This window comes from Pristis pectinata, chromosome 5 (assembly GCF_009764475.1).
Source record: "Pristis pectinata isolate sPriPec2 chromosome 5, sPriPec2.1.pri, whole genome shotgun sequence".
NCBI lineage: Eukaryota > Metazoa > Chordata > Chondrichthyes > Rhinopristiformes > Pristidae > Pristis > Pristis pectinata.
This window is the reverse complement of record NC_067409.1, coordinates 19,689,683-19,707,671: the sequence shown is the minus strand read 5'-3', so window position 1 is coordinate 19,707,671 and position 17,989 is coordinate 19,689,683. Positions and strand designations below refer to the sequence as shown.

General features: G+C 41.6%; 1 protein-coding gene across 4 annotated transcripts in view; it reads right to left on the bottom strand.

Annotated features, from left to right (window-relative positions):
* The window catches only part of wdr37 (WD repeat domain 37), a 102,104-nt gene that overhangs the window by 50,824 nt on the left and 33,291 nt on the right, over positions 1–17,989 (bottom strand). For all 4 annotated transcript variants that reach the window (XM_052016740.1, XM_052016741.1, XM_052016739.1 and 1 more), the window contains 3 exons: positions 6,082–6,178; positions 2,794–2,889; positions 485–549 (listed from right to left, as the gene is read on the bottom strand). In XM_052016740.1, coding sequence (XP_051872700.1) covers positions 485–549; positions 2,794–2,889; positions 6,082–6,178 — 258 coding nt within the window. The remainder of the gene's footprint in view (positions 1–484; positions 550–2,793; positions 2,890–6,081; positions 6,179–17,989) is intronic.

Below are 17,989 nucleotides of genomic sequence, written 5' to 3'. Positions count from 1 at the left end.
CGGTAACCAGTTGATGCAACATGCAAACGGATTCACTGGAAAATAAATTACCCAGGAGTCTCCACCCCACAACTCCCAACTTCCCATGTTGAAGTTCCGTGCTCCAACTGCTTTGCCTGGGAAAGAGTTTGACCGCTACATCATGGGCAGAAGAAAAGACTTGAGGTATATTGCTTGCTGGAAACGTAGGAGTTTTTGAGTATATAATTTCTAGATTATCTACTTGGAACACAATCTTTTAAGATCATCCCATCAAATAAACAAATCTTAACTTAATCAAAAAACAATTAAGATTCTTCATTTCAGTCAGCTATTAATTGTCCTTTTTTTTACTGAAAGAGTAACAGGATTAAAAAATATAAAGCTTTTAAAATTACTGCACAGTTGCCATTATTTAGCAACAAGTTAGGGTGGAATATTAGCTTACACACTCATTTTCAGCAGAAACTGCGCTGCACTCTTTGTATGTATATCAACAACATACCTTGCTAGTAGAGGCCTTGTAAGTTGTTTTCAGTTTTTGAGATAACTGGCTGGTGCTGTGACTGGCTGCAGAAATACAAACAGAACTTGGATCAATCAGTGAATGATGTGTGTAAGCAAGATAATGAATGCTGAACATTTCATAACAAAACCCAAAGTGGAGAGCATTTCAATTTTTTATTAAATATATTCCCACAGAGATCAAAAGTGGTATTTGTTAACAAATCACCACTTTTTTTTTAAGAAAAACCTACAAGCCAACCATTTGAGGTCAGTAAATGAATAGTAAAAAAAATACATAACAGGTTGCAAAGTTAGTGAAAATTATGAAGATCAAAAGTACAAAATATTTTGGAAGTATAAGTAAGCACAATATTTAAAAATATTAGATTTGGGCAACAAAATCCTGTCATCTGTCATCACTAACTAATGATATAAAATATAAGCCACTGGTAACACTAAAGTTCAGCCCTACTGCATCCCATCTCTGTGGCTTCCTCCAACCTTTACTCTTTCAACTGTGCCAATCTGTTAATCTCCTCAACACTTCACTTAATCATTTATGAGAAAGCGCTCAGCCATACTGGCTGTACTTTCCAGCCTAACAAAGCCTCTTGCCCTACATTTAAGAGCCTGTGCAGACTTCATCTATGTAAGCACATATTAAATTTTTCTTTTGACTTCCAGTCACACAACATGCTAGCTTATCTCCTTTGAAAAGCACCTCATGGATGTTGGTTTGAATTAAAAATTGCCATATAAATTTAGCTCTATTGCTGTTGTAAGAACACAAAAATAAAGTCACTAGACATAACTGGTGATAAATGTCCTGCAATTTACCACCTAATTTGAGTCAAAATGATAACGACATTTAAATAAAATAAAAGTCAAATTAGATATAAATTTTTAGGTAAGGTGGAAAGTTATTAATCATTCATTCTCAGGTTTTAATTTAACCTCTCAAATACATCAACATCTCAGTTAACCAAAAAAATCCAGTGAAATGACAATTTAGCTTCATGGACATCTCAGCACAAGATGGCGCCATTTAGTTGATCATGCTATGATGGTGCAAATCTTACATCCACAGTATTTTAATCCCTTTGCCCAGTTAGTTAGTCACCGTCATCCTTAAATTCTTGGCTTCTCCTTTTCATACATCATGCTTGACTTAAGTGCAATAGCTAAACATTGTGAATTTTCAGAGTTTTGTGAAATAAAACTCTTTAATCTTTGTTTTTACATATAAACCTCATAATCCTAAATTTATGGAGACATAAGAGACTGCAGATGCTGGAAATCTGTAGCAACACAAAAAAAAACTGGAGGAACTCAGTGGTTCAGGCAGCATCTATGGAGGGAAACATTCAGTCGATGTTTCAGGTTGAGACCCTTCATCAGGACTGGAAAGAAAGAGGGGAGATAGCCAGTATAAAAAGGTGGTGGGGGGGAGGGGGTGGAGCAAGAGCTGGCAAATGATAGGTGGATCCAGGTTTTTTTTTGGGGGGGGGGGGCACGGTTTGGGTCAGGGGGGTGATAGGCAGGTGGGGGAAGGGGGAGAGTAGGAATGATGCAAGAAGCTGGGAGGTGATAGATGGAAGTGACAAAGGGCTGAAGGGGATGGAATCTGATAGGACAGTGGACCATTGGGATAAAGGGAAGGAGACAGAGAGAGGAACCAGTGAGAGGAGTGTATGGGTGATGGGCAGAACAAGGGGGGAGGGGAAAAAGGGACAGAGGGGAGTGCTTACTGGAAGTTAGAGAAATTGATGTTCATGCCCTCAGGTTGGAGACTACCAAGGTAGAATATGAGGTGCTGTTCCTCTCATCTGCATTTAGCCTCAACTTGGCAGTAGACAAGGCCATGGGCAGACATGGTGTGGGAATGGGAGGTGGAATTAAAATGGCTGGCCACCAGGAGATCCTGGCTGGTACGGCAGATGGAACAAAACGTGCTCGATGAAGCGATCCTGCAATCTGCGTCGGGTCTCACTGACGTAGAGGATGCCGCACCGGGAATACCAGATGCAATGAGTGACACCGACATCCTAAATTTATGTCCCTTTCTTGATTTATCTTTTCAAACTCTGAATTTACAACACTTTCATTAGAAGGCACTTTAATTTAAAATAAAATATGGAAAAGCAATTATATATTTTCTCTCCAACTTCTCATGTTGCCATTGATCTAATGAGTAGAGCTTCTAAGCTTCCAAATACTTTTTTCCAGGAAGGGTTGTTCAAATTATTTGCAACATTCCAACTCCAGAACCCCAATATACCCATGTACTAAAAAAAATGGTTCATGAACCTTTTGCCTTCAACTGTCCTTTGCTCAAATCTCCTCCATCCACTGTCTGGCCTTCAGCAGTTAAACGATCATTCAAGGTTTCAATTTCTCTTCGCACTGCAAGGCAAGAAGGAAAACAAAACACGTAATCAGTATACCCCAATTAGCTTGCCAAGGACACTGTAAATGAAACATATTTGAATAGACTGAATAATGCAAGGAAAATTTATGGCCCAGTTACTTTATATATAATAAATTATAAAAAGTAGAAACCATTGTTAAGTCATTTTTTTTTATTTACAGCGTGGTAACAGGCCCTTCTGGCCCAACGAGTCCACGCCGCCCATTTTTGTTTAAACCCAAATTAACCTACCCGTACGTCTTTGGAATGTGGGAGGAAACCGGAGCACTCGGAGGAAACCCACGCAGACATGGGAGAACATACAAACTCCTTACAGACAGCGACGGGAATTGAACCCCGATCGCTGGCGCTGTAATAGCGTCGCACTAACCGCTACCCTACCAATGAATTGTATGCTGCTGCATTTCTTCAGCTAAATTTTGCTATAACATGAGTGAATATAGTTTATAGAATGAAGATTACTTAGGACACAGAACAATGCAGCACAGGAACAGGCCCTTCAGCCCATATTGCATGCCAATCTAAACTGACCCCATCTGCCTGCATATGGTCTGTATTCCTCTTTTCCCTGCCTGTTCATGTGTCTGTCTAAATGCCCCTTAAGCATTGCTATTGTATCTGCTTCCACCTCCCTGGCAGTGAGTTCCAGGCACCTACTACCCTGTATTAAAATACTTGCCTTACAAATCTCCTTCAAACATTCGTCCTCTCACCTTAAACCTATGCTTTCTAGCATTTGAAACTGCCATCCTGGGAAAAGGACTGAATATTTTACAGACTTTTATCAGGTCACTCCTTAACCTCTGGCACTCCAGAGAAAACAACCCAAGATGGTCCAACCTCTCCTTATAGCTAAAACACTCCCATATAGCTGCAACATGACTTGTGAACTCTGATACTCAATGCCCTGCCTGATGAAGGCAAGCATGTCATATGCCTTCTTTACCATGGTGTGACATGGTGTCATGACAACAACCTTTCCCTCAATGTCAACAAAAGAGCTCCCCATTGACTTAAGGAAGGGGGGCAGTACACATGCTCATGTTTACATTAACGGTGCTGAGGTCGAGAGAGTTGAAAGCTTCAAGTTCCTGGGAGTGAACGTCACAAAGAGCCTGTCCTGGTCAAACCACGTAGATGCCACAGCCAAGAAAGCTCACCAGCACCTCTACTTCCTCAGGAGGCTAAAGAAATTTGGCATGTCCCCTTTGACACTCACCAATCTTTAATCAATGCACCAAAGAAAGCACCCTATCTGGATGCATCATGACTTGGTATGGCGCCTACTCTGCCCAGGACCGCAAGAAACTGCAGAGAGTTGTGGAGCTCAGCACAAAGAAACCAGCCTCCCCTCCACGGACTCTGTCTACACTTCACACTGCCTCAGTAAAGAGCTGCCAAAATAATCAAAGACCCCACCCACCCCGGACATACTCCCTTTCTCCCCCTCCCATTGGGCAGAAGATACAAAACCCTGAAAGCACGTACCACCAGGCTCAAGGACAGCTTCTATCCCACTGTTAAGATTATTGAATGGTTCCCTAGTACGATAAGATGGACTCTTGACCCTTGAACTCTGGACACGTGACCTCACAATCTACCTCATGGCCTTGCACTTTATTGTCTGCCTGCACTTTCTCTGTAACTGTAACACTTTATTCTGCATTCCACTATTGCTTTTCCCTTATACTACCTCAATGCACTGTTGTAATGAAATGATCTGTATGGATGGTATGCAAGAGAAGTTTTTCATTGTACCTCAGTATATGTGACAATAATAAACAAATTTACCACTTCATCCATTTGTGTTGCCACTTTTAGGGAGCTATGGACTTGCATCCCAAGATCCCTCTGTACATCAATGCTCTTAAGGGTCCTAACATTTACAACATACTTTCTCTTTCATTTGATCTCCTAAAGTGCCTTTCTTCTACAACCAAGCCAATGTTGGATCCAATTTACCATTGATCCCACGTGACTTAATCTTCTAGACCAGCCTACCATGAGGGACCTTTTCAAATACTTTAGTAAAGTCGATGTAGATCCACTGCCCTATCCTCAATCATCTTCATCACTTCCTCAAAAAATTGCTTGTTAAAACAAGGCAATTACAGATTGTTTCTTGTGATCACAGCCATATACATCATTAGCACCTGGATTCATTCTTCAGTGTCAGCCAAGTTAGTGCCTAAAAATGACTGCAATTGTCCACATTTTGGGCTGAAAAAGGGATGAGGGGACGGGATGAAGGGGGTGAAATTTGGCTCCATTTTCACTCCCAGTTGCAACTATCAGGCCCTACATTAAAGGTCACACAAATGAAAATTGATAAAAGTTTGACTTGGTACTTTTTTTTTTTAGCAATAGCTGGGCTTCTACTAACAAACAACACAGGATTTAAAATTTATAAGTCATATAGGTGGCCTTCAAGGTGACTAAAATCTGCCTCAAATCTTCAAAGAACAGGAAAGACATGAGGTCTTGGAAGAAGACACTACCTTGTGCAAGGTAGTAGAAATGTGAATTAAGTCTTTATCAAGTATTAGAGAAGATTGTTGGGTCAATTTGATATACATGCGTGAGGCGAGAATGGAACACAGTTTGGTTAAGTGTTTCCAGTGGTTTTGGAGTCAAGATCAAGTGTAAAATGTTCTGAACAGATAGCTAGAGAAATTTGTTAAAGAGGGTTGTGAGGCAGTGGATTTCACCAGAGTTATAGATGCAAGTAGAGAACAATTCAATGTTTGAGGATAGATCTGATTGTAGGGATATTGTAGAATAAACTCCAACAAGTCTAGGGTGCCCAACAGCATTTTCCCATGTTGTAACTTCCACTATATTACCTTCACACAAGATAAAATCAATACCATTTTTGGCTATAAATACAGAGACTGTTTTGTGGAGGCAGAAAATGTAACACTGATCTACAACACAATTTTTTAAAACTACAGAAGCCAATATAATCAATTTTGTAATGCTGAGTTATAACATAGTTATAAGTTTGGTGATCCAGACTGAAGAATTAAATTTTACCCATTGCACAAGACCAGGAGTTTGAAGATGGTATTAAAAGTAACAAACAGAAATTCCTCATTTCCCATATAACAATACAAGTGGCTAGTTGATTTTGACTGCTTTCAGCGCACCTGGACACATTAGATACTCACATTCAATATTTTCAATGTACAAATTTTCAAATTCTCGCTCAATCTGTCCAAATAGTTCCAGCAATGTTTGCCGAATTGTTGGTGGCAATTTTGAATCCTAGAAAGAAGATAAATTTAAGAGTCACCAGCTGTTTAGAAAACACATCATTCCCAAAGTGTTACAAGAGGATCACCACTTTATTCAGAATGTCAATGGTTTTTTTTTTATCTGTTTGAATATCTGAACCAAAGATTAACATTGTGGCTCTCTATGCATGGGCTAAATTCTGCAGTAAAAATGTTCCATACTGCAAAGTAGCATGTCTTAAACACTATAAGGCTCACGATCTTAAGTGAAATCACTGTAGTTGGTTCTATCTGAAAGTACAGATCAAATAGTACTTAAGCATTTGTTTCTCCAATAGTTTAGTTGATAAGAATGTATGTTCCCAAGTACTTACAAACTAATATTCATTCTTATAAAATTTTGATGTGCATGCTGATCTTTATTCTATCTTGCTTCTCTATTGAACACTTGGCTTCTATTAAAAATCAACTCAAAAATCACAACAGAAGTTCAAACGGAAGTTCATGCTGTTTCAATTTTTTTTTAGAACCATAGAACCAATTAATTATGGTAAATCAAAAGCTCAGCTATTAAGAACTGGTGTTAAAAGGGGGCTTTGACCAATGAAATACATGAATTTGTTTCATGGCACCCATCAAGTGCCCTTTCCCAAGTACAGTGTGCTATCGGCATGTTTGAAAACATGACTGAAAACAAAACATTTTCATCACTGAGCAAAAATACAAGACTAAATACATGGATGAGCACCAAAGGTGCACAAATTTAACCACTTTCCCTCCACCCTCTGCCATTTACCCAGAATAATTAAACAAAATCACCAGAGGTTTTGCAAAAGAGAAGGTAGATTTGGAGTCAACCTTCTTTCTGGATTGAAAGTCAACACTTCACTTATGGAGACAAGGTGAGAGTGATCAAAGCCTGAACATTTAGCTCACTGTAAACCTAAATACCCACTTAAGACAGATGAAGCACTATCTTGAGAGATCAGCTCTGCTCCAAGTGAATGTGGATGATACAATGCCGACATCAATCAACCCTTCATTGCCTATTATCAAAATACACACATTAGTATCAGCAGCAATTTCCTCTTATTAACTTTGTAAAAACTGACGCTATCCACCTCCGCAAAGTTTTTGCTATTAATTCCACCCCATTCATCACCCACTGTCTTGTATTGTTCACAAAGATCACCGGTTGCCATTTCCATTAATAGCACTTATTCCCACCATGTCTTCACCCATAACTTTATCATTTCCAGGCCCAACCTTTCATGACCCACCCCAGCCTTCTACTCTCTTCAGCTCACCCAATATTCTGATGCCTGCATTCAGTTACATCAGCCCAGTCATCTGTCAACCTTTTGCATTGACTCTCAGTCCTCTAGTCTCTCAAATTTAAAATTCTAACCCTTGTTCTTTTTTTTTAAAAGAGCCCATCCAAAATAACTTCAAGTTCCTCTGCCTGTGCAACCCACACTCCCTTTACCTCACCATCCATGGTCTTGCCTTTGGTTCCTTGGACTGCACATTCTTTCTTTCCTAATCTCCTTCTCTGCATACTCCGCATTTTAAACCCACTTTTTTTGGGTTACTCCTTCTCATACACCTTTCTTTCGCTCTGTGAAGCACTTTTAGATATTGTTCAATTTTAAAGAGTTATCCAATTGCAAGTCTTCGATGAAACTATTTCACCAAGCTGTAAGCAAAATGCAAGCCGAACTTCAATGAAAAGCTAATTACTTTTTTATTCTAACATTAATATAGGGAAAATAAAGCTGCTAGTGATTGGTGATTCCAAAAACCTTAAATGATTTGATGGTGTTTTCACACTGCCAGTAATCTAAGAGTGTGCAAAATGGCAAGTCTGGTTTCTACTCTTTTCAGAAGTGACTGCAACAATTAAAACAAAGCACAGTATCTGCAAAGTGTAAATTTGCCTTATTATAGGATTTGGTTAAAGTCTCATCATTTAAATATAAAGAATGAACATGTTTACTGCTAAAACCAATTACAATTTAAGTTTATTGCAAGAACTGTTTGCCCAAAGTTACATCCAGCCATACCTAAGTTGCCAATTTAGTTAGAAATTCTGCAAATATAACAACTCATTGGGAGTTGAAAATTGAAGCTACTGTCAACTGTACTATAAATTCACATTATCAGCACAGCAACCAGCCACATCAGATCAAGGCAATACACAAAATGTGCTGGAGGAACTCAGCAGGTCAGGCAGCATCTATGGAGGGAAATAAACAGTCGACGTTTCGGGCTGAGACCCTTCATCAGGACCTGGTCAAGGTAAAGGTGATTGTGCCCTGATGAACAGTCCCAGCCCGAAACGTCAACTGTTTATTTCCCTCCACAGATGCTGCCTGACTTGCTGAGTTCCTCCAGCACTTTTTGTGTATTGCTCCAGATTCCAGCATCTGCAGAATTTCTTGTGTCTGCATCAGATCAAGGATCCTGCAGAGGCACCTGGGGCTGACACATGCCACAGGGGTTCCATGAAAAGTGCTATCAGAACTGTATTTTTTTTTCCACAACTAATGCTGAAAATTTGGTGCAGATTAAAAGGGCACTCAATGTATTTAATGATTGTTTTAATGTTTTCAATATCTTCATAGAGCTTCATTAAACAATTTGCATCACAAGTTCTTGTATAGGTCAAGTTAGCTTCACTTCATATAGAGCAGAGTGTATATTCAAATTTCTATACTATTCCAAAAAGTTTAAAAGATGCAGAATGCTGTTATTTTTAGTGTACAAATAAACACAGCAACAGACCTGTTGACATAGGAACATGAATGTATCGGGCTCAAAGTCGACCCAGCAATCACTCATGCAAAGAAATCTTTGTATCTGTGAACTGGCTTCAACCATGACAGCTTGTACCTTAGTTTACCAAGAGTTAGATTGTAGTAGTCTTACATAAGATGCATCTCATTTTAACAACAGAATAAAACACTGCACCACCCATAATAATATTCCCATCATTGCAAAGCAGTAAATCTTCCAACTTACCATGAGTAATCCTATGGGAAAACAAATGAACAACATTCTTTCAAAAAAAAATGAAAGCAAGCAGATGACTGATTATGCTCTTTAAGGCTGTTTGCCTTTATACCTGGCTAACTAGTTTATGGCAAATCACGGCTTAGTAATGAGCACATTGTAAAGGTATTATTTTGTAAATTGGTCTGAATTCTTCAGATTCAGTGAAAGTTTTTGTGAAGCAGATTTTGGAAAAGTGCAAAAATAACAGGGTTGTTGTCATAGGTGATTTCAACTTCCCTAATATTGATTGGCACCTCCTTAGTGCAAAAGGTTTGGATGGGATGGAATTTGTTAGGTGTGTCCAGGAAGAATTCCTGACACAATATGTAGACATGCCAACTAGAGGAGAGGCCATTCTGGATCTGGTACTAGGTAATGAACCTGGTCATGTGTCAGTTGGTGTGAGCATTTCGGAGACAGTGGCCACAACTCCCTGACCTTTACCCTTGCCTCGGAGAGGGATAGGAACAGACAGTATGGGAAAGTATTTAACTGGAGGAGGCAGAATTATGATGCTATTAGGCAGGAACTTGGGAGCATAAATTGGGAGCAGATGCACTCAGGGAAATGCACAATGGAAATGTGGAGGTTGTTTGGAGATCACTTGCATGGGGTTCTGGATAGGCTTGTCCCACTGAGGCAGGAAAAGGATGGTAGAGTGAAGCAACCATGGTTGACAAGAGATGTGGAATATTTAGAGAAGAGGAAAAAAGCTTCCTTAAGGTTTAGGAAGCAAGGATCACACAGGGCTCTAAAGAGTTACAAGGCAGCCAGGAAAGAACTTAAGAATGGACTTAGGAGAGCTTGAAGGGGGCATGAGAAAGCCGTGGCGAGTAGGATTAAGGAAAACCCCAAGGCGTTCTACTCATATGTGAAAAACTGGAGGATGACTAGAGTAAAGCTAGGACTGACAAGGGATAGAGCAGGTAACATGTGCCTGGAGTCGGAAGAGGTAGGTGAGGTCCTTAATGAATACTTTGCTTCAGTATTCACCTGTGAGAGAGACTTTGATGTTTGTGAGGACAGCGCAAAACAGGCTGATAAGCTAGAACATGTCGATGTTAAGGAGGAGAATGTGCTGGAACTTTTGGAAGACATTAGGATAGATAAAACCCCGGGGTTGAATGGGATATATCCCAGGATACTACAGGAAGCGAGGGAAGAGATTTCTGAGCCCTTGGTGATGATCTTTGCATCCTCACTGGCCACAGGAGTAGTACCAGATGATTGGAGAGTAGCAAATGTTATTCTTTTGTTCAAGAAAGGGAGTAGGGATAACCCTGGGAATTATAGACCAGTGAGTCTTACTTCAGGGTGGGCAAATTATTGGAAAAGATTCTTAGACACAGGATTTATGAGCATTTGGAGAAGCATAGCCTGATTAGGGATAGTCAGCATGGCTTTGTGAGGAGGTTATGCCTCATGAGCCTGATTGAATTCTTTGAGGTTGTGACAAAACATACTGATGAGGGTAGAGCAATCGATGTGGTGTATATGGACTTTACCAAGGCGTTTGATAAGGTTCCCCAATGATAGGCTCATTCAGAAGGTCGGGAGCCACGGGATCCACAGAAACTTGGCTGTGTGTATTCGGAATTGGCTTGCCATAGAAGGCAGAGGTTGATTGTAGATGGAGTGTATTCTCCCTGGAGGTCGGTGACCAGCAGTGTTCCGCAGGGATCTGTTCTGGGACCCCTGCTCTTTCTGATTTTTATAAATGACTTGGATGAGGATGTGGAAGGGTGGGTAGTAAGTTCACAGATGACACGAAGGTTGGTGGTGTTGTGGATAGTGTAGAAGGTTGTCGAGGGTTACAGCGGGACATTGATAGGATTCAGAGCTGAGCTGAGAAGTGGCAGATGGAGTTCAACCTGGAAAAGTGTGAAATGATTCACTTTGGAAGGTCAAATTTGAAGGCAGGATACAGGGTTAATGGCAGGATTCTTAGCAGTGTGGAGGAACAGAGGGATCTTGGGGTCCAAGTCCATAGATCCCTCAAAGTTGCCACGCAAGTTGATAGGGTTGTTAAGGTGGGGTATTGGCCTTCATTAGTTGGGGGATTAAATTCAAGAACTGCAAGGTAATGTTGCGGCTCCATAAAACCCTGGTTAGACCACACTTAGAATATCGTGTTCAGTTCTGGTCACCTCACTATAGGAAGGATGTGGAAGCTTTGGAAAGGGTGCAGAGGAAATTTACCAGGATGCTATCTGGATTGGGGGATAGGTTATGATATCTGATGAGGATTGGTTGACCAAGCTACGGCTTTTCTCTTTGGAGCGGAGGAGGATGAGAGGTGTACAAGATGATGAGGCCTAGATCGAGTGGACAGCCAGAGACTTTTTCTCAGGATGGAAATGGCTAACATGTGGGGGCATAATTTTAAGGCAACTGGAGGAAAGTACAGGGATGGATATCAAAGGTAAGTGTTTTTTTTGACAGAGTGGTGGGTGCGTGGAACGCACTGCCAGGAGTGCTGATAGAGGCAGATACATTAGGGATATTTAAGAGATTCTTAGGCACATGGATGACAGAAAAATGGAGGAGTATGTGGGAGGGAATGGTTAAATTGATCTTAGAGAAGGTTAAAAGGTCGGCACAACATCATGGGCCAAAGGGCCTGTACTGTGCTGTAATGTTCTCTGTTCCATGTTCATTATTACATAGTGTCAGACCCAGATGCAATATTAAAAAGCAATGTGTTAACTGGAATAGTTAAAATAGCTACACGTAAATTTATATTATTTGAATCTGGCAATGTCTTTCTGGTTCAATGAAATTAAGCAGAAAAAGCAGCTTCAATCTACAGAATCTTTAGATTCTCAGTACCAGTCATCATGACTATTTTAATCTAAGAGATGAATTTGATTGTAAACCATTTGATTGTTACAAATGAAATAAAAACAGAAAACACTGGAAACACTCAGCAGGTCAGGCAGCATCTCTGACCAGAAATGTTAACTGTTTCCCTTTCCACAATGCTGCCTGACCTGCTGAGCGTTTCCATCACTTTGCTTTTACTTCAGATTTTTTGCATCTACAGTTTTTGTTTGATTTTCAGTTACAAATGAAAGTTGTCTTATACTGTACAATTTGTTTTATTTGTAAATAAATTTAGTTCACTGGATGTCTTGGCCTTCTCAATTTTGATTTTGTGTGGAATATGTTCCATCTGGCATAATACAAAGTTACATTTAATTCCATAGCACCACTCCAACTGTGATCATTAATTCTCAAGGCCACGCACTCTGCAGGAGCAGAAAGTAAACAACTTCCGATATAAGCTTCTCCCCAATCTATCCAGTCCTTCGATATTCCATTAATCTATTTCTGAACATCAAAGAAAAAGTATCATAAATATCAAAATGGCTACAGCGTTCTGAAAAACTTTCTAAAGTCAATACAAAAAAAAGATGGTGGTCAGTGGTACTATGTAAACATCAAAAGAACAGTATTAGCTATATGGTTGTGTAAAGCTGTCCATGTTCCATCACTTTGTGTGTTTTGTGCACACAGCTGAAATCCTTTGGGTCAATATTTCTGGTAACCATTTATAGATTTCATAGTAATTTTAAATATCAACTACTATATCTTAATTATTCAAATTGTAGCCTTTTCCCAATGATAAATTATCACTGTAATCAGCACGTATGATGCCAATGATTCACAGCTTTTACTTTGTAACTGAACGCCTATTATTTACAGCAGTTTTGGATATCATGTTTAAATTATGCTTTAAATGAACCACTGAGCAGTTCAGCAAAGCTACTGTTAATAAACAGGAAAGAAGCTATGGTGTGAAACAGAGTCCAGACACTCAGCCTAGAAGATGAATTTCACCCATGGTATAATATGTGGGGTTTGCTTCAATCACCAAACTGGGGATCATCAAACAAAAAGAAATCTGTTCAATTAGGACATCCTTGCCTTAAGAAATCACTCGTGGTTTTCTCCCTTTTAAAAGTGAGGGAGCGTGACTTGCACACAGCGCACAGCTATTGACTCATTCCCGTGCAGGCTGTGGTCTCCCCATGGCAGCTATGCAGGTTGCTATGGAGATGGAAAGCCATCGGAACACTGCAAGCATCGGGGATACAGACTGCACCACTGAGGTGCACAGCACACAGACGCTGTGACCTGTCTGTCAAAGGTCTGCTACACTAGGAAATCAATATAGGATTTCAGTGCTCAAAAGTGAACTGCTGAATCAACAAAGCAGATTGTATTTAGGTTTTTAAGCACATATGGCAGAACTCTGAATGGTGCAGCTAGTGGTACCACTGCCTTGCAGTGCCAGGTTCAATCCTAACTTTGGGTGCTGTCTGCATGGAATTTGCACTTTCTCCTCACAACCACATGGACTTCTACTGGGTGCAGCAGTTTCCTCCCACATCCCAAAGGTGTGCAAGTTTGGTAGGTTATTTGGCTACTGTATCCTGCCCCTAGTAATGGAGGTGAATGGTGGAATTTGGGGGAAGTTGATGAGAACATGGGAAGAAGGATTACTGTAAATAGATCCTCCCCAGGTCACGGCAGGGTTCTGTTCCTGTGAAGACACAAGACACTGCAGATGCTGGAATCTGAGCAACAATCAATCTGCTGGAGGAACTCAGTGGGTCAAGCAGCATCTATAGGGCAGTTCTCCACAAATAAAAAAGCAGTATTGATGCCTTGGCAGGCTTAAAGGTGCCTAAATCCTGAGGACCGGATGGGATTTATCCCAGACTGCTACAGGAGGCAAGGGAAAAGATTGCTGGGGCTCTGGCTGAGACTTAAGTCTTTGCTGGACACAAGCAAAGTACCAGATGACTGGAGGACAGCAAACCCTTTTTCAAGAAAGGCAGCAGGGAAAAGCCTGGTAACCATAGACCCGTGAGCCTAAAATCAGTGGGAGGAAAGATACTAGAAAGAATTCTGAGGGAGAAAGTTAATGATCACTTGGAAAGGCGAGGACAAATCGGAGACAGCCAATGTGGCTTTGTCAAGGGCAGATCCTGCCTGACCAATTCGATTCAATTCTGTGAAGAGTTAAGAAAGTGCGTCAATGAGGGCAGGGCAGTAAATGTGATTTACGTAAAGCATTTGACAAGGTCCCACATGGGAGATTGGTTCAAAAGGGCCCATAAGACCCAGGGTAGCAAACTGGATCCAAAATTGGCTTGGCAATAGAAGACAGAGGGTGATGATAGAGGGTTATTTTTGCAATTGGATGCCTGTGACTAGTGGTGTCACACACAGTGCTGGGACCATTGTTTGTAATACATGTGAATGACTCAAATGTGGATGTGGGAGGCAAGGTCAGCAAGTTTGTGAATGACATGAAGATTGGCAGAGTTGTTGACAGCGTGGATAGTAGTCTAAGGCTACAGAGAAATATCAATGTGTTGGTGAAATTGGCTGAAAAATGACAGAAGGAGTTTAATCCAGACAAATGTGAGGTGATGCATTTTGGGAGCACTAATAAGGGTAGACATACAGCAGAATGGTAGGATCATAGGGAGTATTGAGAAACAGAGGGACATCAGAGTACAAGCCCATAGATCCTTGAAGGTGGCAATGCAGATAGACGATATGGCAGACAACAGGGTACTGGCCTTCATTAGTCAGAGCATTGAAAACAGGGGTAGGTAAGTTATTCTCCAACTTAATAAAACCTTGGTCATGCCTCAGCTGGAGTACTGCATGCAGTTCTGGTCACCAAGGCATAGGAAGGATGCGATAGTGCTGGAGAGGGTGCAGAGGAGATTGACCAGTATGTTGCCTGGGTTGGAGCAGTTCAGTTATGAGGAAAGACTGGAGAAGCTAGGCACGTTCTCCCTGGAGCAGAGTCGGTAAGAGGGTACAATACTGAGGTATTTAAAATTATGAGAGATATAGATAGCGTAGAAAGTAGGAAACATTTCCTCATATCAGAGGTAGATAAAACTATCGGCATAGGTTTAGGGTAAGGGGGAAGAAATTAAGAGGGGAAATGAGGAGGACCATCTTCACCCAGAGATTGGCAAGTACCTGGAACGCACTGCCTGACAGTGTGGTTGAAGCTGGGTTACTGACAACATTTAAGTGTCTAGATGAACACTTGAATTGCTTAGGCATAGAAGGCTATGGACCAGGTGCGAGGTGGTGAGGTTAATATGGAATGATGCTCACTGGTTGGCATGGACAAGTTGGGCCGAATGGACAACGCAAGCAGTTGCAAGGATCAAGAAAGCTGAGGCACAGAAGGGCTCAAATTTACAGGGATCCATGCTCAAAACCAGATTTCTCTGCACAGGCTCAGCTTCACCAAGACAGTCCTCACTAAGATCTATAACCACCTTGTGCCTGGACTGCTTTGATCACAGAGGTTAAGGTCACTCAATAAGCTTTCCTCAGGATCATCCTGATGTAATAATTGCTGGCTATGCCACAGCTCATGGTTTGTTGCTTCCTGCAGCATTAAGAGGGGGATTGGGGGGGGGGGGGGGGGGGGGGGGGGGGTGGAAGAGGGGGGGTGCACACAGACACCATTTTCAAGGAGAGAAGTCCATCCACTTTTCTTTCAGCCCTCAACAGAAGACATGGGGATTTGTTAGTTTTACAGGCATTGAAACACTGCGTTCATGCAGTATTATCCCTTATACAGATCTCTCCAGAAGGTCAACACAAGTCCCTTGCACAAAAAAGTATCTCCTACGGGTATTATTCTCTAGCAACCTGGACACTCAGGAGTACTTGCCTCCCATCAATACTATTCTTGAAGTAGCAACACTGTCAAGAGGCAGGAAGAGTGCTATCTGTATTGTACCTATGTGCCTTTGGCTGTCTTCCAAGGTAGAGCTGGGAGGCTATGTGAAAGCAGCTCCAAGATTTTGCAGTAGAATAGCATGCACTTAAACGGACAGGGAACACTCAACACATCATTCTGGGACCCACACATTAGGAGGGCACTGTGCCGACCAACTGGCTGGAGTGTTCAAGGACATCTTCAACCTCTCACTGCTGCAGTTGGAGGTTCCCACCTGCTTCAAAAGGGCATCAATCATACCGGTGCCCAAGGACAGCAGGGTGAGCTGCCTTAACAATTATCGCCCAGTAGCACTCACATCTACTGTGATGCAGTGCTTTGAGGTTGGCCATAGCTAGAATTAACTCCTGTCTGAGCAAGGACCTGGACCCGCTGCAATTTGCCTACTACCACAACAGGTCTACAGCAGACGTAATCTCACTGGCCACTCGGATTTGGAGCACCTAGACAACAGCAAAACATGTGTCAGGCTGCAGTTTATCGATTACAGCTCACCATCATTCCCTCAGTACTAATCAACAAGCTTCAAAACCTGGGTCTCTGTACCTCCCTCTGCAACTGGATCCTCAACTTCCTTATCTGGAGACCATAGTCAGTGTGGATCGGTAGTAACATCTCCTCCTCGCTGACAATCAACACAGGTGCACCTTGAGGATGCGTGCTTAGCCCACTGCTCTACTTTCTCTACACTCATGACTGTGCAACTAGGCACAGCTCAAATGCCATCTATGAATTTGCTGATGACACCACTGTTGTTGGTAGAATCTCAGATGGCGACAAGGAAGCATACAGGAGTGAGACAGATCAGCTGGTTGAGTGGTGTTGCAACAACAAACTCACACTCAACATCAGCAAGACCAAGGAAGGGGAACTTTTTACTTGTGTACTTCAGGAAGGGGAAGTCGGGAGAACACACACCAGTCTTCACTGAGGGGTCAGCGGTGGAAAGGGTGAACAGCTCCAAGTTCCTGGACGTCAACATCTCAGAGGATCTATGTTAGGCCCAACACACTGATGCAATCACGAAGGCAGCATGCCAGTGGCTCTACTTCATTAGGAGTTTGAGGAGATTTGGTACGTCACCAAAGACTCTTACAAGTTTCTACAGATGTACAGCGTAGAGCATTCTGACTGGTTGCATCACCACTTTGTATGGAGGCTCCAATGTGCAGGATTGAAAGAGGCTGTAGCAGGTCATGGAATCAGCCAGCTCCATTACGGACACCCCCCCCCCCCCCCACCCCATCGACGACATCTTCAAGAGGCAGTGCCTCAAGAAGGCGGCATCCATCATTAAAGACTCCCACCACCCGGGACATGCCCTCGTCACGTTACTACCATCGGGGAGGAGAAACAGGAGCCCGAAGACCCACACTCAACATTTCAGGAACAGCTTCTTCCCCTCCGCCATCAGATTTCTGAACAGTCCATGAACCCCATCTCGTTATTCCTCTTTTGCATGAATTTATTTTTGTAATTTTAAGTCTTTGTCTTGCATTTTACTGCTGCCACAAAACAACAATTTTCACAACGCATCAGTAATAATAAACCTGATTTTGAAAACTGCAACCTTTGGGGACTTTAAAACTGTGCTTGTGTGAAATTCTAGTTAAACAAAAAGGGAAGTTCTGAATTCAAATTTGATAAAATCTCCATCTTAGTTCCAACAAATGTACAGAAAATGAACATAACCATGATCACCTCCTATACAGAAAAACAAGAGGATTGAGCGAAGCCAGAAAGCATTATCTGTCCATATATTTAGCAAGAGAAATACACAGCAAGCACATCTGCCTCCTATTACGCTGAGGGGGTGGAGGGAATATCTTTGCACAGTAAGAAAAATAGCAGTCACTCAACCGATCATTCAAGTATCATCCTTTGCATGAAAACAATTTAACTAACTTTAATAGCAACTTGGGAAATTAGAACTACAAGTGAAACAGGTACTTTAAATGGAGTGACTGAATTGAGATTAGGCTACCCTCAATTCACACTGCC